The 22,806-nt window shown below is 43.9% G+C and overlaps 1 protein-coding gene and 1 long non-coding RNA gene across 2 annotated transcripts; both read left to right on the forward strand.

Moving 5' to 3' along the window:
- Positions 1 to 6,621: 6,621 nt before the first annotated feature.
- Positions 6,622 to 22,654, forward strand: SNCG (synuclein gamma). Its single transcript, XM_064430137.1, has 5 exons — positions 6,622 to 7,308; positions 12,226 to 12,267; positions 13,141 to 13,268; positions 21,500 to 21,577; positions 22,276 to 22,654. Exons 1-5 carry the CDS (start codon positions 7,188 to 7,190, stop codon positions 22,303 to 22,305), a joined length of 399 nt encoding a protein of 132 aa, XP_064286207.1. The 5' UTR covers positions 6,622 to 7,187; the 3' UTR covers positions 22,306 to 22,654.
- Positions 7,315 to 12,199, forward strand: LOC135306368 (uncharacterized). Its single transcript, XR_010367184.1, has 3 exons — positions 7,315 to 8,680; positions 9,032 to 9,206; positions 9,928 to 12,199. It is a non-coding gene; the product is annotated as an uncharacterized LOC135306368 (long non-coding RNA).
- Positions 22,655 to 22,806: the final 152 nt, after the last annotated feature.

The raw sequence follows: 22,806 nt of genomic DNA on the forward strand, positions 1-22,806 counted from the left end.
TAAAAAAGAGCCTACAAACATCTATTCTTCTGCAACCTTTGCAAAATAGCTCTGTGAATCATAGTCTGTTCCCATCAAAATGGAAGATTTTCATGAAGTTGTCCTTCAGAGAGGTCAGGTTAATTTTTATGAATTTCTATTTGGGTTGTCATCACTGGGTGTCAGGCCTAATTTTTTTTTTTTTTTTGGTACTTTTAATTAGCAATAAAAGAAAAACCACTAGCCAAGAGCTGCTGTCAAGAGCTACCTCTGTCACCACATTCTAATAATTTACTTTTTTTTTTTTTTTAAAGTCTATGGAGGTGGATGTAGTTTTCTTACTGGTTTTGCTTTGCTGGTGTTGCTGCTCTTAGTTTTGTTGCTTTCATTAACTGTGTTTCTTCTTTCGCTGTCTTGCAGGGTGATGTGCTCTGGCATTTTAAAAAATAAAAGTGAAATAGAGTGATGCTCCACAGACAAAACAAGTGAGAATGCAGGACTACTAGATCATCTTGTAGTGTGAATGATGAGATGATCAGCCCAAAGTTCAGTATGTCTTGCAGAGCATTAAATGTAAAGCTTTTATGGACTTATTCCAGTACCAGCTGAAAATAGAGGAAAAATCTCTCCAGGATTTTGGAAGGCCTTGTAATTAATGGATGTGAATTTGCATCTCCTTATCACTGCCTGGATTTGCAGCCCTCTCCTGATGCCCCCATTTTATGCTTAATGGAATAACATAGAGAAACACAGAAGTGCCCTTCCTGACCTGTGTTAGACCCTGCTGCCTTAGAGCAGTGACAGCAATGTATGGGGCCAGGCAGGGAGATTTTGCTAATTCTAAGAAAAAACCTGTTCTTGCTGTAGCAGTCACTTCTCCAGGGAGATGAAATCACAAGGTCTGGACTGAAGACTGAAAAAAATTAGCAACTTCCCTCTGTTCCTTCCTGCTGCTTTTATTTCCAAATTGTGTGCATCCTGCTGTAACACATGTCAATGTGTGAATATTTCATGTGCCATATTTCACATAGAAATGTGCTTTTCTCACGAGTAACTGGATGTGACCTAAGCATTATATTTGTTTACATATTAAGACCATTATCAGGAAGGAACTGAAGCAAACATGAGACAAAACAAGCAACAGGCTTACAGCCTGACCTGCAGTGAGATCCTGGCTTGCAGGGAAGGGACTTGGTGCTGCAGGAATTGAAGTCATTCTTCATGGGTGTGATCCCTCCCAAGTGGTGGGACAGTGTTTCTCTGCCATCCTCCTGGCTCAGAACATCTGCTACCCCTCCAGGTGGAAGAACCTGTTCTCTGTACCTTTGTAATGGTGCTGCCCTGTGGGTACAGCAGGCACAGATTTGTAGGTTAATAATTTAGCACAATGGTTTTTTGGTAATGGTTACGAAAGATGCTAAATATGGAGCAAGGCAAGGGATGAAGTCTCTTTCTTTGTGGTGGGCATAGCATAGGATGCTGCCATGAATACATGAGAGACACTCATTATTCAAAGGAACTTCCTTACTGAACAGTAGCTGAGATTTTGTGTAACAGCTGTTACAATTTGTGGATCTGAATAACACATTCAGGTTATACTGCTGGTTCAAAACATCAGGCTTGCTGGCAGAATGAGCTGTAAGTTTTCTTTTATATCTCTAGAGGAACAGGTATGAGGAGTGTACCTACTCAGGAATGAGATCCACCAAACTTTACCTCTTTTTTTTGTCTGTGGTTTTTGTTTGTTTTTTTTTTTTTTCTTTTGTGGTTTTTGTTGTTTTGGTTTTTTTGTGATCTGTTGCCTCAGCATGGAACCAGGGAAAACAAACATATATTTGCTGTAGCAACCTGCTCCTTGCTTTCTGAGCTCACTGTCTTCTAGGAGGTACTTTCTAGATGAGAAAGACATCTGTGCATCAATTAACATCAGCAGATATTTAGTCACTCTTCAGTTGCCTAGTTTGGTGTTGGTGTGCCTCACAGAGATGGGTACCACTGATCTAATGAAAAGATCGATGAGTTAAATAAATTTAAACTATAGTTTAGAACAGTATTTGGAAAGTGTTTTAGTGAAGTGTTATAGTGAAGTGTTAATCCAAAAGTATACTCAAAACCCATTCAGTAAGGGATGTTATGCTAATAGTGATGTGGGGATCTTTGGAGATGCCCTGGTAGTTCTCACAAGTTTTCAGTGGTTCTATTAACAGCTAGCCAAAAGATACTGTTCCTCCACTCCTCGTCCCCAGTCACTAGTGACTTTTTTCCCTCCTTTTATTCATGGAAATACTTTTTCTCCAAGTATTTCTAGGAAGTACTTCCTCAAAGTGTTCAAACTTCTTCAGACTGCAAGCTAGCCTTTAAAGAGCTGATATTGCCAGTTACACTGGATCGATCACTTATGCCCTGGGATCTTGCCAGTAAGTGCCAGGAGTGCTCTTGCCTTGTCTGGTAATTCTAACCACTTCCATTAAACACAGCTCTTAACCCGCTCTGGTGCTGCCACACCAAGAATTCAGTGTCCTGTTTGCAATTCCATAACCAAGTCATCAGATGCTAGCACCATCTCCTGGGTAATCTGCTTAAGGTACAAAATCTCATCTTGGCCCCTTTCCTTTTGTTGAGGGTCAGAGCCCTGCAGCTACAGATGGATGGGAGGTGGGCAACCTCGGTGTAAACAGTGCCAAACAATGCATTTGATCAATGGCCTGTCTGATAAATGGCTTGGCCGTACTTGGGAAGCAAACACTCTGGCTGTTCCAGTCAGCATGTCTCTGGAGAAACAGCCCTTAGAAATTCAGTTTTCACTTAATAGATTCTGATGAATTTGTTTGTTTCTTTTCTGTCTTTCTAGATTCACTGCCTACTCTGTAAAGCTCTTGATTATAGATTTAAATTACAAATCTGTGTATTAAAAAAAAATGGGAAAAATGTTTGAAAATACAAGAAAAGATGGAAAGCAGGTGTTGCTTTAGATTCTTATATGCCAGTTCCAAATCTCTGAAGCAGACTGAATAACTGAAAGGATTTTATGTCTGGGAAGACAGTTTTGTTGATAGCTGCACAGCAAGGGGATAACTTCTCATTAGGCACTGGGATTTAGATCTGGAAAATGCTGTCTCATCCCTTGCCCGCTGCCGATGCGCGCTCATGCGTGTGCAGCTGCTCTGGAGGAAGAGAGCTTGGGGAGAAGAGTGTCAGGAGGGGACTGCAGGGCTAGAGAGCAACTCCTTTTGCTGGTCTGTCCATTAGAGGGAGAAGATGAATTCTTCTTGCCTGTATTTTAATGGTTTGCTCAAAAGCTCTCAGTGGTATTTGACAGCAGAGATCAGTCACGGAAGATCGCTGTACTGGCAGCGCTCTGTGCCCTGCATGTGGCTCATCCCTGTGTGTGTTCCTGAAAAATGGCTTGTCCCTGGCTTATTCATTCCCTGGCTAAGGAAATTAGCTCATCACCTATGCAAACATACATGCAGGGATTCAAGTCCTAAACTGTTTGCCATAGGATGTCAGACAACTGCTTGTTTTCGTTAGGACGTGGAAATGATGATCTGTGGCAGTTCTCCTTTCTGCATTTTGAAGTTTTCATAAATGGAGACAGAGAGGAAGAATTTCTGTTTATATATGGCAAGTTTCAATCCTGTTAATGTTAATAATATTCTCCATAAAAGAACTTCCTCAACAAAGGATATTTACCAGCCACAAAAGCAGTCTGTCTTTCCTTTCCTTACCTGTCTTTCAAACAATATCATATGCCATTTAAATACTTCAATAGAATATGACCAAATCACACTCCTTTCATCCAGCAAAATGACTTTGTCAGCTGTTAGTCTCCAACATAAATTCATTGTTAAAGACAAGGTTAAGGCTTTGTGGGCAGAGTAGCTTGCAATGGGAAAACTCAAGAAGGAAGAGACCCAAATTAAGTAAAATCCTGTTTAATCTGTTGCAGGAACAAAGAAAAAGACAGTAGAGGACAGGGAGTGTTGATTTCTGCTTTGCATTCTTTTCTTTGCCTTGGATCAGTGCTTAGGGAATAGGTAGACTCGAGTTAGAATTCCTTGCCCATATTCCAGAATTGCTGGCAGATGTTGCACAGACCTGCTTCCAGGTGTCAGCCACCAACACCCAGGGACATGTAGAGGCAGATGAGAGGTGGGGAACTGCTCCTATCAGGGGAAGTTTCAAGAAACTCTGCTGTTATCCAGCAAGAGGCTCAATAGCCAAGTCTGAGCAGCCAGAATTCAGACTTTAAATGAACAGCAAGTGGTTGGTTTGTCGTTGCACAAGTCAAGACAAGGCTTTCTTTTGGTATTATGCAGATCAGCCAAACGTTTTTGAGTTACAGATTTGTTTACAGTGATGTAGCTTAACTGGCTTCTCCTAGTGTTGCAAGACAGAAAACAGAGAAAAAAGGGTTGCTGCCAGCTGAGATAGGAACTTGGGCTCTCTGAATTGCCTGCTGGAGGCCTTTCTCTGCTGATATCTTACCTGATACAAAGGGGGAAACCTTACCAGGCAGAAAGTTAAGTCCCTAGCAAAATCTTAAAGCCAAGGTTTAAGATTTTGTGTTAACTCTTGTTGTTAGTTTTGTCTGAGGTAGGATTGGCGACAAACTGGGACTGAATCCTCTGCTTTGAGTAGAAGAATCCTGCAGACACCTGGAGATGGCAAACATTGAGGAGCCATTGTGGATGCTTGCCCTGTATAGATTTCCTACGATGTTGTCTTGAGTTCAGAGATTTCCTAAAAAGGTTTCAAGGTAAAACAATGCCTGTGAAAACTGCCTGCTGCCTGGGAGGGATCCAACAGCATTGAAATGTGTCTTGTGAGCCCTTTCTCAAGGTCATTGGGACAGGAGAAGGCAGGAAAGGAGTATCCCACTTGAGTATTGGCTAATTCACTCTGGTGATGATTCATGTTTCACATCCCAGGATGGCTTGATATTTCATGTATTTGTTACCTTTTATAGCAATGCAAAATACGTAAAATTGAATTGTACAAATCACAATGACAGAACAATAGCTGAATGAAATCAAGATATGCTTCCCACTCAGCCTTATCAGCCTTGGTGTTCCCCTGAAAATACCAGTAAAACTCATAACCCTGGGAATGTCTGTGCTCCGCTTTAATGGTTTTTGAAAGTATGGTGAAAAAGTTAATAGGCTCTGGAGCAATTCCCAAAGATGGTAAATTCATTTTTTTAAGAAATGTAGTTAAAACAAGACTCCTGAGTGTGCCTGAGTGTGCCTGGTGAAATCAATGGCAGTTTTGTGACTGGCTCCAGGAGCAGTGAGGTTAAACCACTGTTGTATGGCACAGTAAGGTGCAAATCAGATATTTTCAATCTGAGAGCACCTTGGGAGCAGGAAGGAGGACCAGCCATAGCAACAACCACCTAGGGGGAATTTTGACAGATGGTAAGAAAAACCTTTTCCACTTCTTGCTGCAACATTCTGGAACTGTGTGAGCTCCTATAATAATTGGTACACTGTGCTGGCCTTCCTCTGATTCCTGCACTTTTTAAAATTAACAATTGATAAATTCATTAGCCTGACAGAGATTTGGCTCCTTTTTGTCCAGATGGAAATTTGTTCTTCATTTATAAGTAAGGAGACTTATTTGTGAAAAAACTATTAAGAACTGTAATGTTATTTCCCAGATAAACAGCTTTTCAATAATTTCAGTATGGAGTAAGAAAAACACTTCCAAAAATGGAAGAATTATTTTTAGTTCTACAGTAAGAACTGTTTGTGTACATGTCTGCCTCTACGTACAGATATAACATTTTTTGTTCAGACTTTTTTCTGTGTTGTCATTCCCCATCTGACACTTCCAGGCTGATAACTTGTGGCAGTGGTAGCTTGCAGACCACTGCACTTCATGACATTGTGGTATGCTGTCTTTCCAAAATGCAGTTCAGCCTCTGAATTTCATATTCTGTTTGCCTGGTGCAGAAAAACAGCCAAAGCAGGTCATGCTTTGGGCTCAAAGGCTGATGCAATGTGGTTTCCATAATTTCACATCTGGCACTATGGAAAACAATAAATAAAAAATCACCTTGCTGCACCAGCAATTGCTTTCACATCTAGCACTGAACTTCGTGTTGTTTGTGGGGCAGTAGCTGATTTGGGCCACTTAGGATCTACTTCAGAAAACACTTTAACTTGAGTTTAACTGCAAGTACATGAGGATATCCAACTGTGACTAATGATCATGTTTTGGTATTTTTTCCTAGCCAGGCCTTGAGGCTGGATGGATCCTCTGTAAGATTTCCCCAGCCAGCACCCTGCTGTGCTCTGCAGCACCAGCTCTGACGTGAGGGATGGTGTTTGGTGTGAGATGTTGTCTCACTCTGCGGCAGCAGAGCAGGGCTCTGTCTACAGCAACTCAGAGAAACAAATAGGAAACAGGATTTCCCCCAACAGGCGTCTGATTTTTCAGAAATGAACTGTTGTAATGGGATGTACAGCTGAGCAAACCCACAGTCTATACAGAATGACTTCACACTTGACAAAACATAGCAGGTGGGACCTCAAGCTTACTTCACCTGAGCACCAAGCTGTAGCTGGTTCCCTTTTTCTCAGGATTTACTAGAAATTATGTTCTTGTTACCATTTTGTGCAGGCTGGGTTCTGGTAGCTGCCAGACCAAGAAACCTTGACCCTGTTTGTTTGCCACAAACACTGTCAGCGTTACGTGCTCTCCACCCTCTGGGGCCCAGGAGAGCTGGTGTTTGGCTCCTGCTGCAGCCTCAGGAAGATGCCCTTTCAGGAACTGAGCTCTTCTGCTAAAGTCTCCCTCTTCACTGAGACCATCCTTCACTGGGAGCACTGCAGCATATTTTAAAAGCTTTCTCTGTCTGGAAATTCTCCAGACAGCTCCTTACCTACTGCTGTCATCGTCCTCCTCTCCCCCTCCCTTATTAAAGCCTCCCAAGCAGATCCGTATCATTAATATTTCAGTATCAGCTGTACACGGGCATTGGCTACACTGCAGCACACTTCATCAATAAGAGCCAGCGAGGGCTCTGAGCTCTGCCACACTGCCTTCATCCAGCACAGGAGGAAGAGCAAAAGCAGAGCCTGCCAGAGAAGCTGAGATCTGCCGAGGGTAAGGCTGCATCCCGCAGTCCCAGCCTTGAGGTGCTTTTTGCTGCTTTTGCTCCCTCATTCAGATCATCTCAGATAATACCCTAACAAGCAACAAGAATGGATGTCTTTAAGAAAGGTTTCTCCATTGCTAAAGAAGGTGTGGTGGCTGCTGCAGAAAAGACCAAGCAGGGAGTGACAGAGGCTGCAGAGAAGACCAAAGAAGGGGTAATGTATGTAGGTAAGAGAGAACTAGTTTTGATCTACTTTTGAGCATGAAAAGCTGCATAAATTGTCTCTGAGGAAGTCTGGGGAAATGATATTGTGGCTGAAGCTTCGGAGTGACTAGCAGGAAAGTCTGGATAAGATCCTGAGCTCTGCAGAGTTGCTGTGTAAACCTGGGGTACCACAGCCTCCCCATGCCTCAGTTTCCCCAACTGTAAGTTAGACATAGAAACCACGACTTCAGGGAAGGCAGAATGATGTTAAGGAGCAGATGCCCAGGTGTAAGGTTTGTTTGACTATTCAGTGATTGTTTGCAGAGTGAGTCAGGCACTCTCCAGGCAAAGGGGCACTGCCGGTCTCTGCCTCACCTCCACACGGGGAGGGACTCACTGAGGAGGTCCCTGAGAGCAGCCAGCAGTGTTAGTATGAGGGGACTGCAGGATGCATCTGTTTCCCCACAAACAAATGGGTTTGTCCTGAAGTCCTTCTCCTGTTCACCGACCTCTTTCGTTGCCCATGCACACATTAATCTTGCTTTAGGAGAGACGCCCAAATTCCTTTTGCCCAAAGAATAGGATCTGGAAAACTGTGCCTGATGTCCTGCCTAGAGATCTCTTTACAGTTAATGGGCTGAAACCTCCCCTTTCAAGGTCACCCTTGAAACCCACTATCTCCACTTATCTAGCACATGCAATTATATGGCTGGATGGTCAGATATTCCATATAATACAAACTAAAGACTCTTAGGTTCCCAAGACTGATTATCTCACTGCTGATTACTGCATTTCACACAGCTCTTTATTTTTGCTGGATTGGGAGTGTTTCTTTTTGTGGGAAAGTTTACATGCAGGCTCTTCCTGCTATCCTACTGCAACATCTACAGCTGTACTTAGCTACTATATTTAAACTGCTCTATTGACAATAGCTACAGATATGTATTTGTACGTTACAAATTAAATACAAAATTTGTATGTAGCAGGTTTTGTAATGTTTTTATTTTGAATTTTTAAGTACTTAATTATTGACATGCTGGAAATGAATGGATGTAACAGTTCACATTTCAATTTGAAGCTGACCCACAAGAAAAAAAGGTAAGCAGCATTCCTGTAAACAACTAAACCAACTACAGTAAGTGAAACACCAGTTTAAGAAATGTCACATGTGGGTGTCACATTGTGGCATCATTACTGCTCCACCTGCTTCCAGATCTGAGTTGTGTTGAGGTTATTCAGAGTTTTTATACATAATTTCTCACATCTCTTTTCAGTCACATTGTACAGCTCCATACTGTGACCTGGTTTTCATTGTTGAGCCAAGAGGTTTCTTTAGGAGATTCTAACCTTTTCAATAAAGTTTTCTATGAGCCTAAAACTCAAATAAGGATCAAGGTGAGGATTAAGTGCTTTCTCCTTTTTTTGTTTTGGTTTGTTGGTATACTGCTGGTTCCTGCCCTGTCATGCCCTGGTCAGAGATTTGCCTTGGCCTGATTCAGTTCCTGTTGGGAAGCTCAGCCCTTTAGGGAAAATTCAGTCTTTCACAGGCAGGAAAAGTAAAGACCAGATGCTGATTAGCTCAGAAAACGGGTGTTTTGTTTTAATAGCCAGAGAAGGTGGAGGTGTGGTATATAGGTTAAAACTGGAATGATTAGTATGTTGTTCATGCTGCCTTTTGTCACTCTGTGCCACATGAACAGTAAATCAGAGATCTGAACTGTTCCTTCCTTGCTTCTTCCCTTGCAGAGCCCCATCCCAGCAGCTTCATCTAGAGCATTAGGTGATGAGACTTGAATTTTTGGATACTAGGGGAGAAAAATGCTGTTTTGAACCTCAAGGGTCTTTTGAGAACATCAGGAAAGAGAGCAAAATCCCCATGCCATCCTAGGATGGATGAAATGGATCCCTGACTTTTATTCAGGTTTGTGTTAACTCATTGCTGATTCTCTGAGGAGGATTCCAAATGTCTGGGCACAGCCACCCTGTCTGGTGAGTCACTTGCTACTGCCCTGGAGGAGAAAACAATGCTCACTCAGAGGCATCTGTCTGGAATGAACAGCATCACTGGGACACTGTGGCCACCTCGCTCCCCCTCTGATCCACACACGTTCAGCTCCCACAGCCCAAGCCAGCCAGGAGATGCCTCCCTCCTGTGCTAAGCCTGCAATGCAGTGCCCCTGCCCTGCCACCAGCCTTGCTGAACCTGTGGGGTAGAGAAGAGAGTGCCCGAAAGGAGAGGGAGGAGTCCTGTATCATGGGTCACCTCTGTGCTTGGTGAAATCACCATCTGCTCCCCAAATTCTAGCAGCCTCTGAGTGTGCCAGTGTCAGGAGATCCCTGCATGGGTAGTGTGGATTCAGCAGTTGGTTCAGTGGGCTCTCTTTTTTAAATTCAGTTTCAATAGGAGTGTAAGCGATGCTGAAGTTAATGAATGAATTTAATGCAAAGCCACATCAGAGTATTGAATCATTAATACTGTTTAATGCTATAGTCAGGAAGCCTCAACAAAGAATGCACTTCTAGTTTTCCAGAATGATTTTCGACCATGTGTGTTGCAGAAAGCCTCAACACACCAAGCTATGTTTAAACTGAGTGATTCCTGCAGGACTTAATGCACATCAAAATATCCCTCTCTACTCTAGACCTTCTCCAGGGCACAGCACTCCACCACCTCGGTCCCACCCTGGCGGTCCCAAAGCACTTGCGGATGACTCAGAAGAGGCAGGATGCATGAACTTTTAATTCTGGGTACACAAGCCGCAGGCAAGGACTAATGAGTGAAATGAGATTGAGCATCAGGTGATTGCTTTCTGATTCAACAGATGAGGGCTGCTGGCAGGAGTGTGCGCCGGAAGGTCGGGTTTCATGCGGTGCATAATGGATGGGAGCCTGAGTCATCGGGTGTGGCTGGGCTGGGAGATGAGGCGAGCTCTCCCCAGGCTGCAGCAGTGACTCTTCCCAATGACATTGCTTCTGTCACGAAATGGATTTGGATGTTTTTCTCCTATCTGCATCCCTCCTTTCTGGAATTATTTTCCATCCGCAAATATAGCACCTGCTCACTCCTCTTCCCCGTAAAATTATTGTGCCCTGATAGTCACCTTAAAAGTCTGGCAAAAAACATACAAAACTGCAGCTCTTGTCTCACTAAGTGTGTTTACTGCAAAACTGCAAAGGCATGAAAGGCTGGTACAGCAAATCGTGTACTTTGCCTACCTATGAACTGCTGTTTGACCAAAAACCAGCAAAGGGCTAAGCTTGAGGATGAGTCTGATATGAGACAACCTTGTATGTGAAATCGATATTGTGGCAGTGTTTTCTTGGAATGCTACTGGGAGGGAAAACAAAGCAGGATGGTGTCTGAACTGAACCTTCTGTGTTTGGCCCATTCAGGGGCTCACATTTGTGGCTTGAGACCTGTTCTGCTCAGTGCTGTGCTTCTGCTCATGTTTGTGTATTATGGGCACCATTATTAAATCCAGTTCACAGCAGCACACATGTATGATGTGCATCACTAGGAACTGTAGCTTACAGCAGTAACAAATTAAAGGTACACAGATTTCATTTCTTGACCTTTAAGACAGTTTGGCAGGGTGGAGTGAAATGTTGAGGGCATATTGTTGAACGGTTTTGTTCTGCCCCAGGCAAACACTGCAACCACTAAAATAAATCAACAATTGAGAATTACATTCAATAATACATAACATGAATCAGGCAAAACAGAACTGAGCTGGGCTGTTGTTATCAGGGCACTGCACCTGTTTTGCTTCTCAGGCTGTTAATGAGAACGAGCTGTGGTTTGTGACTGCTTTCTCCCACCACACCCATGGATGCTCCACTATCATGGAGTCAAAAATCTGCCTGGTTGTTGTCCATTTTTATCATTTTGATAGTTGGCCATAGAAATCCTTTTGTTATATCAGTATGGGAAACCTGAAGAGAACCTGTATAGGTGCAGATGATTTGCAATATAAAATGGGACCAGTGGAATATTTTTTCTTGTGTTTATTTAACTCCCAAGAGAGATGAATTTGATCCTTTATTTTTTCAATGTGTAAAGCACCTAGTTACCATGGGGGCTGCCATCTACCATATGATTTAACTTATCTGCAGCAGTATCAAGTACAAAGGATATATAGCTTGTCACTTGAAGCATGGAGGAAAATCACAGAGATTAATTATTCCTCAGGGCTATTTGTGTTGCAAACGGAATGCCTTCACATCCTGTTAGCTTTTCTGTATTGAGAACAGCAAGATAAATTACAATGTAAGCATAAATGTGGTGTATTTTCATAATTTGAGATAAAACCATCTGCTTTCTGTGCATTGCTGTGAGCAGGCACTTACAGCCTAGACTGAGGCACCAAACTGTGAGTGACTCTAGTAAGTAGGTATGTAGGAGGTACCTACAGTAGTAGGTATGTAGTGGTTTTGTAAATTCAGTCTCAGGTTTCTCTGGAGTCTTTATTAGTGGTATAGAATGAGACTTTAAATGACCACTGCAGCCAAGTATCCTGCTGAAAGGCAGGGAAGAGTCATGGATGTGACTTCTTGTCTTGCAAGAGTGAGGTAGGTGAGATGTTACCAGGTGATTTACAGTCATTTTACAACTAGCTTAAAATTGATTTACCACCACTCAACTGCTCATTTTGGAAATATTGCAGGAACAATTTTTTTATAATCAAGATTTTTCAGGTCTAGTCATCTCCAGAGAATTTGCTGTTGAAGCTCTCCAGCTCTCAACACAGAGATACTCATTGGCTTTACTGGGGAGGGAAGCTGCTCACTTTTCTGACTCTACAAATGGTTTGTGTCTCAGCAGGAGGTACCAGCAGCACCTTGGCTCCCCACTGCACTTCCTGAGAGCAGGAAACCATCTGTGTGCAGAAATCAGGGTGTCATTTCCAGGCAGCACTGATGGGCTGTGTTTCCTTCCACAGGCACCAAGACCAAGGAGGGCGTAGTGCAAAGTGTGACCTCAGGTAAGAGCACAGCCCGAGAGGGATGTGGAAATCTGTGGTGATTGTTTGACCTCTTGGGAAGGCCGTCACCCCTGCCAAGTGGGAGGTCTCTGTGGGACACCATTGATCTGTCTGACCTTCCCACTGATGAGTAGAGGCTGCTTGCCAGGAGCAATGGTTCAGGGTCTGGCATTTGCAGTGGACACAGGGGGGAGAAAATATTTAATCAGTAGAGTAGGTCAGAAAAAGTGTAACGCGGGTTACTTGGCAGACTGGGATGATTCACAGCTATTTAGACATTTCACAATGTCAGGTGCACAGCCCAGAACACAGAGAGGATTTACTTGCATCAGATCCTGTCTGGCCAAAACTGTGGTCTTTGGGACAGTCCTGTCAGGCAGCTGCAGAGTCAGGGACCTAAAGGTCCCTTCTAGGGTATCCCCAACTCCAAGGAGGAGCAGCCATAGGGATTGTCCTGAAGGAAGATTAATGGATCCTTTCCCTGGAGGATTTCATAACTATTGCTGTTTTCTGCCAAGGGGTATTAAATCAAACAGAAAGTAACCTGAAAAGGTCATGCACAGTCTGCAATGCAAAATACCTTATTTACACTGTTGTCTCTCAGTATCTGACCGTGAATTTTTCATTCTCTGGCTGCCCACAAAGACTGACACGCTGCAGTGCTGCTTTCTAAGCAGCATTTTGTGCCAAATAAAAATCCTCACATACACAATCTAAATTCAGACGTGATCTCATCTAAAAAATCCAAACAAGGACTGCACCAGGGCTAATTTCTTCTTTTACATCAATGCAATCATTTGTCATCCCAGGGAATTTGGCAGCCTTCTGGCAGTGTCTAGTTTGCTCACTTTTCTGCTTTTGTTGAAACTGCAGTTGCTGAGAAGACCAAAGAGCAGGCCAACGTGGTGGGAGAAGCTGTAGTAGCCAGCGTGAACACAGTGGCAAACAAGACTGTAGAAGGAGCAGAGACCATCGTGGCCACTACAGGAGTTGTAAAAAAGGTGTGTTTGTTTGTTCCATGATGGGCAGGACAGAAGAGCCTTTGGATTAACCTGCAAACATTTACAGTTGATGGTTTTACTTATTTCATGAAAGGTTTTCAACAATATCTGCTTTGTATAATACTTAATATTATCATATAATGCCTAATATAGTCACAGAATAATTTAGTTTGAATGGCACACCTTGAGATCATGCAGTCCAACCCCCTTAGGGCCAATGAGAGAGGACTGTCCCAGTGGGTTTTGACTATCTCCATGGAAGTAGACTCCACAATATTCCTGGGCAACCTGTGCCAGTGTTTGACCACCCTCACAGGAAAAAGAGACTTGTTTTCTTCTGTTCAGTTAGACACATTAATTACTTGGTGCCTATTGTCTCTTGTCCCATCAGTGGGCACTGCTGGCAACAGTCTGGCTCTCCATTTTCTTACAAATGTAGACAAGCATTTTTCCCAGGGACTTGAGTAGAAATGTGTGTGGGCTGCAGTGAGCATCTGGGCTGAGTCAGAGCTCCGGGATGTGCAGAGTGGGAAGGCACGGGAGCCTGCACTTGCCCTCACCCCTGTGCTGTGCTGGCGGGATGCACAGGCTTGCCCTGGCCAGGCAGCTCCGGAGGCAGAAGAGGGCAGCAGCAAGCCAGGCACAGCCTGGTTCCAGCAGAAAGCCTCTCCCTGCTGCTCTGCTTTGTGCTGGTTTGACAACAACCAAGTGCTTATTGATAAAAGACCGTGTGACCCAAATTGTGTACGGATTAAGCCAGATTCAGACAAGGCATCTTCTGTCCTCCAGCCTAATTTGACCAACAGGGCTGCTTCAAGTGAGGGGATTAAGGGGCGTCTGAAGGAGCAGAACAGTTCCTTAGATGAAGGCAGTGTTGATCATTAGAGAAGACGCTTTGGTAACAAACAGCACCCATTTGTACAGCAGAGGCCAATACTTGGCAGCTCTGTGGTAAGCCCTTCTCTTTCCTCTCTTCAGAGAGTGTGATCGGTTCTGTTGATGGCCACATGAGCTTTATGAGTCACAGCAAACCCAAACCCAGAATCAAAGTGAAGCCAGGCTGGCCAAAATCGTTTTAATTGTTCAGATAGTCGGCTGATTAATTTCCTGACCTGCACATAAACACATTGTGATATGAAACAAAACTTTTACGCAGCATATAAATCCTGAGAGAATAGCCTAACAAAAGAGAACAGCAGCTACATGTGAGGCAAAATGTCCTCCTGAAAGCATGTGAAAAGAGCAGATACAGGAGTTCTGCTAAACCCTTGGGATAAATTTAATCTCTATTCCCACAGAGAACAGCAGTTAGGCTGCAGGAGTGCAAACAGAGATTCCTAATTCCATGGGGCCAGATCACCCCTTCCTACCTTTTGACTGACCATGGGGTGATTGACCCAGGAGAGTGAGGAATTTGCTGATGGTAGGAATCCTTGCTGCAGATAGCAAGCTGTCTCCCCTCCAGCAGGGACTGAGCAGCAGCAATCCTCTTCTCCTTTCCTCCTAAGTGAGAACCCCACCTCAAAGACTGACAGCTACAGCTTACACCTAATTTCAGAGCTTAAACCAGTGCAGGTTTTCCAGAGAGGATCTGAACTGTCATTCCGATGTCTTCCATTGATGCCCAATTGCTTACACTTAAAATGGAGATTGATTAAGAAATAAAGCATTAGGATGTGTCACATGCCAAAGGGTAGACTAAATGGAGCCAGGAAACTGCTTTGGATACATCATGCCAAACAGCAGAGGTGCTGAGGCAGCAGACTGAAAACAGGAGGAGAAAAACAAGAAAAATCACAGGAGAAAAAAAATCAGGAAAAACATTTGTTTCTGTGAAAGAGGGCTCATCTGTTCTGCTGGATTAGTTCAGCTTGGGAGTGCAAATCTTTTATTCATACTCACCATACTTTAGCATGTAGCTAGACACCTTTCAGATCTGGCTAGACACAGAAGATTGGGCTCCACATGGACATTGAGTGCATGCCCACTGCTAATGGATAATTGCCATGGAGCCAAAGCTGCTCCAGAGGGAGGGCCCTGAAAGGAGTATAAGGACTTGTGCTGGACTCTCAGCACCAGCTGGTTTTTCTCCAGAACTGTTCCTATCATGTTACACAATTTGCTAATGGAAATACATCCAGAGTCTGCCAATAGCAGCACCAGGCTCTGTAACTCATGAGGGAGACCCACTGGAGATACACTAAGAGTAATAATGTATAGCTTTTAAATGTTTAAACAGTGAATATCCACTGTTATAATCCTGCAGTCCTGGAATAATCACAAGTATTTCAGCCCCAGAAGTTTGAGAGAGCATCCAGTCCTGAGATTTGTTTTTGCTCCATAGTATCCTCCCTCTTTCTGAGGGAGGATACTTGCCAACATCTTATTTGGGTTTTCAGCTATCTCCAGTGTAGTTCCCTGCTGTAGAAGGGCTGTTCAAAGTGCCAGGGATCTGTGAATGCAAGGCACTGAGCAGTGCTCGGGGTGACTTGGGGCTGGGGACTCCAGTGGCCTAGAAGGCATGTTCCCAGCTGGCCAGTGCCAGTATGAATATCGATTACAGAGAGCTCGTTGACATTTAGTCTGTGCATTTGACAGCTGGGATCAGTGGCAGGCACACATTAGGAAAGAGAGGGCTACTCTAAGGGTTTTGATCAGGATAGCCGTGGGGTGCAGCTGTATCAGATGGTGACTTTGGCCATGGGAAAGAATTCAGCCCTTTGTTGCATCACAGCAGGCACTGAAATGTGGACGCCCTGGCAGCCTGCTGTTCCTCACTGTCCTTGGGGGGAGCACTCAGAGCCACACAGAAGGAAATGGGGCTGAAGTAACCCAACACCTATGGAGGGGTGCCAAGCACCAGATGAGAGCAGCCTTGAGTTGTGCTGGCACTGCCTGACAGGGCTTTGGCACTGACCTGGTCACTGCTGAGTACAAGAAATAATTTACTCTTCTGGGGGAGCTTTTAAGTATCAACTAAAAAAATCTATAAATTAAGATATTATAAACCCTCCACAATTTTTCTGATACAAAAAGGAATTAAACCAGTCAGTAGTGTGTCCTGTCTGTGACTTTGCACCCATCCCCATCCCTGGGGTGGACATTAAGAGATTCCAGTGACATAACCACCCACTAAATATCCCTGTCTTACAAGAGGATTAATGCTTCGTCTGTATGACACAGCACAGAGCTTGCTGCAATGCAGACACCACGTGGCTGGGAACAAGCCCATGTACACACACTCTCAAAATGTCCCTCAGGGTTTGGAACAATTTCCCCAATAACTGATGCTTCCCTACACCTTCCACCTAAATCTTCCCCTTAGATCTATTTGTCCTGTCAGTTTTTATGATTTAGTTGTCAGTTCATGACTCTGTCACTTTGAATTGGGTCTGGTCTATTTTTTTTTCCTTCAGCCCATTAATTAAATGAGCATTTGTCAGTTATGTGCAACCGCTGGGCGCGTTCTCTGCATCACAGCCTTTCTGTGCACCTGATCTGGGGCACGTGGGCCGCACCCACGCCGTGGCTCACCTCTTTCATGACAGCTGCACGTCTTGGATGGGAAAGGCTGCTGTTCATGGCCTTAATTCCCTTCACTTACACCCTGCAACGCCTCCGATGCAGAGACAGTCTGTTGCACGGAAGGAATTAGAGGCAGAAACTGAGTGACCTTCCTGTCCAAGTTAGATTGGGCTGGGCAAGTGCCACCATGAGAGAGCAACCAAGGGCATCTGAGAAGCCACCAAAAGCAGAGCAGCTTAGCAGGAGGAGCAGGGAAATCAAAGCCAAACCACCCAACAATTAGGTAGAATAAATAGCTGAAACTTGTTGCCCTTTGTATTCAAGCTTCCCTGTACTTAGCTGATGCAGTGATGCATCCCAGTGGCATCCTTCCACATGTCATGGAGCACGGGAGACTGCACAAGCAGTATGGAGTAGGGCACTCTGCCTACAGGCACTTTTTCTGTTTTCCCCTTTCAGTCACATTAGTGCATTCAGGCAGACATTTTCCCATGCAAAATAGCCGAGTTAGTGGTGAAGCCTTAAAGCCTACAAGACCATGGATGTGCTCCATGGCTCAAGGCTGTACCCTTGCAATCCCATAGGACATACATTAAATATGTATCATTTTTATAAGCAGTCCCAGGAGACTCTCAGAGAATCTGGCTGTGAGCTGGATAAAAACAAAGCCAACACAAAAGACTACCTGGATTTGTAGGGTAAGACAGGAATCCTGCATTCCCCTCTGTCTGTCCTGTTGGTGGGTCCACTCGCTTTAATCGAGGGTTGACCCCTTAGTCAGAGCTGTTGGCATCACTCTGAGCACTCAGCCTGAAACCTGTCCAGGACAGCTCGTCCACAGGACCTGCCAGGCTGCCTGAGGCTTTCCTAGGGAGTGGTTTGGGGATGCTGCCAGGCAGCATCGTGTTTGCCCCAGCACCCAAGGTCAAGAGCACTACAGGAGGCTGAACCTCTCTGCCTTATGCAATTGATGTCCCTTTGAGGGCCCTTGAATTTGTAGCACATTAGGCTGCCAGTGAACCTCTCTGGCTTTTCAGCCTTGAAATAATAGTAATAATAATAATGATGAGGATTATGAAAATGAAATCTTGGTTGCTACTGAATTTGTTGAGATTTGATGAGTATATTCCAGCATCCAATATCTGAACTGCTTTCTCTTTTATATAAGGATGATAATCTTAGTAAGATTGTTTATGTCTGAATATTTGGGGACAGCAGCAAAACTCCCACTGGTCTACAAGAAAATATAGACAAAAAATATAAATTCTACTTCATATATGAACTCAGACAGTGGACAAGTCAATTGCTGAAGAGCTGAAAAAGGGAATTTCACAGAACCTGTGAAAATGAGAAATGTGAACAATTGAATTGTAATTAATTTCTTCCAGTATTTCTGGGCTTTCAAAATCATTTTTTAAAACAACTTATTAAAATATCTGAACCCAGAAGCCCATAGTACAGTCTATTTAAGATCCCTTTCCACTACACAGCAAATTTTTTTTTTAAATGGCAGGACTTAATTTGTTGAGTTTTTAATTAGTGATAGCTGAACATGTACCTCTGTTTCATAACCTTAGCAAAATATTGTATTTTATATATAACAATCTACTGTGGTGTATATGTTCTAGATAAAATGTATTTCTAAACACACAAAATATTTAAAAACTTGTGTACTATTCTTGGAAGGAATTCTGAGGCCTTATGTTTCACTTAGCTATTATGTTCAAGTATTTCACTTTTCTTTCTTCATTAGCAAAAAAAGATTCAAAACCAGAAGAACATAGCCCATAGCAAACTAAATATTTAATGTTATTTCCATTTAAAATACTTTTTTCTAAGAAAGTATGTAAATTCTGAGGGGAAATATTTGGCTCTCCCTTTAAGAGCAGGAGGAGCATTACTAATTGTTTCATGGTTTCAACATGCCTTTAGCTTAGAAAATGCTACCTCTTTTAATGAGGCGATGAGCACTGACAGGAATGGCAAAACTCTTTCTGCCCCCCAAGGAAGTTGGATTTTCACCCCTTCTTTCTTGCCCAGCATTGTTCTGTGAGTCAGTGTTATAGCTGGAGCTGGTGCCCAGGAATTTCTGGCTCTTTGTCCAAAGTGGAGACCCCTACACCACCTGGTCCTCCTCTGGGTATTGTCTTCCTGAGCAGTGCCTGAAATCCCCAGCCAGGTAACACCCAGCTGAAGAATGCAGCCCTTCCTCATCTCCTGGTCCCTGTTCCGGGCAGGGTGGAAGCGCGTGAGAAAAAGGCTGTGAAGCGCCATCCCTAACACAGCCTGACACCTCTTCATCCTGCTATTGTGCTGGTTCCTCCAACATAACACAGAAACACCCTCCAGAAACTCAGTTGCTTCCCTTTCTGAAAATAGATGGTTGATTTTTAGCCTTCTGGAGCAGTCTTGGCAGAGAGCACGATCTAAGGGACCCAGCAAGCAGCACAAAAGCTGAACAGGGATTCTCCAGCCCACCCCTTGCTCTTGGATACAGTGTCCCAAGGGTGGTCCTGAGAAAGGTGTCTCTCTCCCAGGACTCTTTCCACATCTACCAGAGCCAATCTCCCTGCCCACAGGAACAATAGGTGGTCATACCCTGTGGAAAGATGGAGTGCACTGCACTGGTCCTTGTGTTACTCTGAGCTGTTCCCCTGTTTCCCCAGTGTAGCTCAGCACTTTAGGCAGTTGTCTTTGGTTGACCTTCATGATTTCACACAGCAGTTGGTAGCTCCACCTGCAAAACACTATGAAATACCTGCTGTTGCAGCTGTTGTCAGTGGCTTCCATTGGAAGTTTCTTTCCTTTCCACCTAATAGTCAAAAATCTGTTTGTAAAGCTTCAAAATACAATTTGAGGCTATTTACCTGCTTTGGCCTAATGTGCACTGTAGAGTTATAAGGTGTAGATATGCAAAGTGTAATGTAAATGCAAATGTAAAGTGCTTTAAAGCTGCAGGCTGGATCCTGAGGCTGGATAAGTGTCCATAAGTTCAGAGCAGTGAGCTGTTTGCTGGCAGCAGGGGAGCTGACTCATTTCAGAAAGACTGTGACCGAGTGGCTCCATCAGAGCAGGCCTCTCCTGAAGAGCTGCAGGTCTCCCTGCAGGAGGAACTGGCTTCCATGATGTGCAGTTTGGTGTAATTTGGTTTCCTGGGCTTGCTTAAAATAGCTCAGGCTGGTACCAGCAAGAATCATTTCAGCCAACAATGCAAAGCAAGTTAAGAGCATGTTCCTTAGGAGAAGATGGTCACACTGTGCTTCTCATCTAGAGACACCAGCAGCACATGGTGCTCTCATAAACAATCAGCTCTGGTCTCAGCAGGGAGATGAAGGAATGCCTGCAGCTGTGATAGACATCAGTACAGGGCTGCAGCTCGTAGTTTGGCTATTTTCTGCCTTCAGTGGTTGATCTTACAGCAGCTTGCATGGAGAACAGGAAGCCCATAGGTAGGAAAAGCAGGTTGCAGTGCTTCCCCCTCCTGGCTCCCCTTGCTGCCACACATGGATCTGAAGTTCGATTTCCAGATTAAATTTTCATGGGCTCTGCCTTGTGTCTATGAAACTCCATCTATTTTTCCTTTTTACTTCACCTTTTTTTCCCAAATTCAATCCAAAAAGCAGCAGGCATGGCAGGGATGTTATCCTCCTGATGAAAACAGTTGTGACTGGATAGGAAAGTAAGGACATGTGTGAAAAGGAAAAGTAGAGTCCCCTAAACACATGGAGTATAAAGTTTTGTTTACAGTAGGTTTGGCCAGGACATTGATTTGCATTGCATCAGCAGCAGCACCAAGCAAAGCGGTGGCCTTGTGTTTCCAAAATGTTGACATTCGTAACATTGCCTTCCATGCAAAATTGACTTTTCCTTTCCATAATGTATGTGTCTCTGGTTCCCTCTGGGCCTGACTTCATGTGGGAAGAGAGTCATTCAGAGGAGCTGCTGGGCATGTGTGCTCAAAGGGAACAGAGAAAATTTATAATTTTAGTTGAGTCCTCTGGTGAACTCAACTAAAATTACAGAGGTCCTGTTATTTCTGCTTCCCCTTACTCTCACTGACTGATTCCACCCAGGTGCATTGCTGCTTTCTGTCCATCCCCTGTGCACATCCAGTATGGTCAGGATTTTGTCTTCTCTTCCCATGCACCCAAATCGTGTTTAATATAATTACCTGGTAATGAAACCTTTTCTCTTCTTCTTGAATAGGAAGATAGCTGAAAGATGTAAGCAAGTAGCTAGAAGAGCCCAAAATGGACTCAAACAAAAAGAAAAGCTTATCCTTTGATAAGGATATTTTTTTCTGAAGCATGATATTAACAGCACCACTATGCAGACTTTTAGTCTGTGCAATGAGTGCTTAGTGTAAGATAATGTGGGAAAAGGCTGGGTCTAGCCTTGCTATACACAAATTTATTTGTTCCTCCCAAATTTCACTGGTGGGGTCAAAACTCTGGTCTCAATGACAGAGAAAGCTGATTTTCTGTATGAAAAAAACCCTAAACCAGGCTGTAAGAAATTGAGCTGGCTTTTTCATAGACTCTAACCAGCTTTGCAACAAAAATGGATTTCAAGCAGTATCTGCCATCTATGAAAGCTGCTATTTTGCTTGTGTGATGCTCACCCCCATCTCGCTCAGCCCATCTAAGATTAGGGTGATGACTCTGCATGTGGCAGCAAGGACAAACATCTTGCTTGTGACTTGGCAGGAGGACCTGGCAGCGCCGCAGCCGCCGGAGCAGCCGCGGCTGGAGGGAGAGGGGGCCCCGGCAAGCACTGCAGGAGAGGTGAGTGGTGCCACGGCCCCGCTGCCCCACGCTCCCTGTGCCCCTCCCGGCCCCCTTCTGGGTTCCTGGTTTCCCCCTGGCAGAATCTGCCCCTCGCCACTTGTGGTTTAGGACTGCCATGCAAGGAGCCCATCACTGCTCCCACTTTCTTGGGTTGTTGGACAAAAACCTGAGCTCCTCTGTTCTCATTTTCACCACTTCCTTAGCTTAGGAATTTTCCATGAGTGACAGATGGGCAGATTGCAAACTGCTGCCTGATTTGGGTTGATTTTGGGGTGTAACTGCACATATTAATGCTGTCCTACAGTTCTGTCATCACATGGAATAGCTTTTTCCGGTTTGCAGCCCTGCTTTACAAGAGATTTAGATAACGAGTTAGGTTTTTCTATACATTTTTCTGTATTTAAATTAGTTCATTTAATTTTTTTAACTGTTCTACCTGCAATGTTCTTTTGAAGCCCTGGGTCAAAAATTTGTCTCTGGGCCAATTTCAGCTCTTGAACAAGGATGACTTTTTGTCCAACATGGACAACAGGGGCAAACGCTTCTCATGTGGTATTTCCTTTATAATTTCAGTGTTAAGGCCTTTGTCTGTCCCTTCCACAAGTACTGCATGCACCCAAAACTGCATCCCCACAGTTTTCAGCCTTTCTGAAGCTGAAATATTTACCTGTTTTCTTACTTGTCTTCTCTCACAGGGTGAAATTGAAGGTGATCCATCAAGTTAGGGAATTCTTGCTCAAAAGAGACCATTCCAAGAGCATACATGGAAGTATTAGCTGTCACCACAACAGGAAAATCCCACTGTCCATAGACTAACTACATCCAGCTCTGCAGTCTTGCACTTGCCTCATAAACCAGTTGTACAATATATGTAAGCCAGACTCCTCTAATTGTAACGTGCAGGTGTGTACTGGGCTGTGTGTCTTTCCCATCCTCCCTCCTGGCCTCCCAGTTGCTTTGTATATTTTGGTTGGACTCACAAATCTGTGTCTTGCATCCATATGCACTGGCACTTGGGATCTCTAGGCATTGTGGAATTTTTTTTTTTAACTAATAAAAAGTGTTTGAACAAGATTTTTGTCTTGTCAGTTTTGTTTGCACATTTTAGATGTGGATCCTTCCAGACTGATGCATTTTTCCTGTAAAAGTGCAGTATTAGAGTACTCAAAACTGTAAGGGCCTTAAATCGTATTGTAAGAGATTAAGAATAACAAAAAATGTTATTT

Source organism: Passer domesticus, chromosome 8, assembly GCF_036417665.1.
Source record: "Passer domesticus isolate bPasDom1 chromosome 8, bPasDom1.hap1, whole genome shotgun sequence".
NCBI classification, from domain to species: Eukaryota; Metazoa; Chordata; class Aves; order Passeriformes; family Passeridae; genus Passer; species Passer domesticus.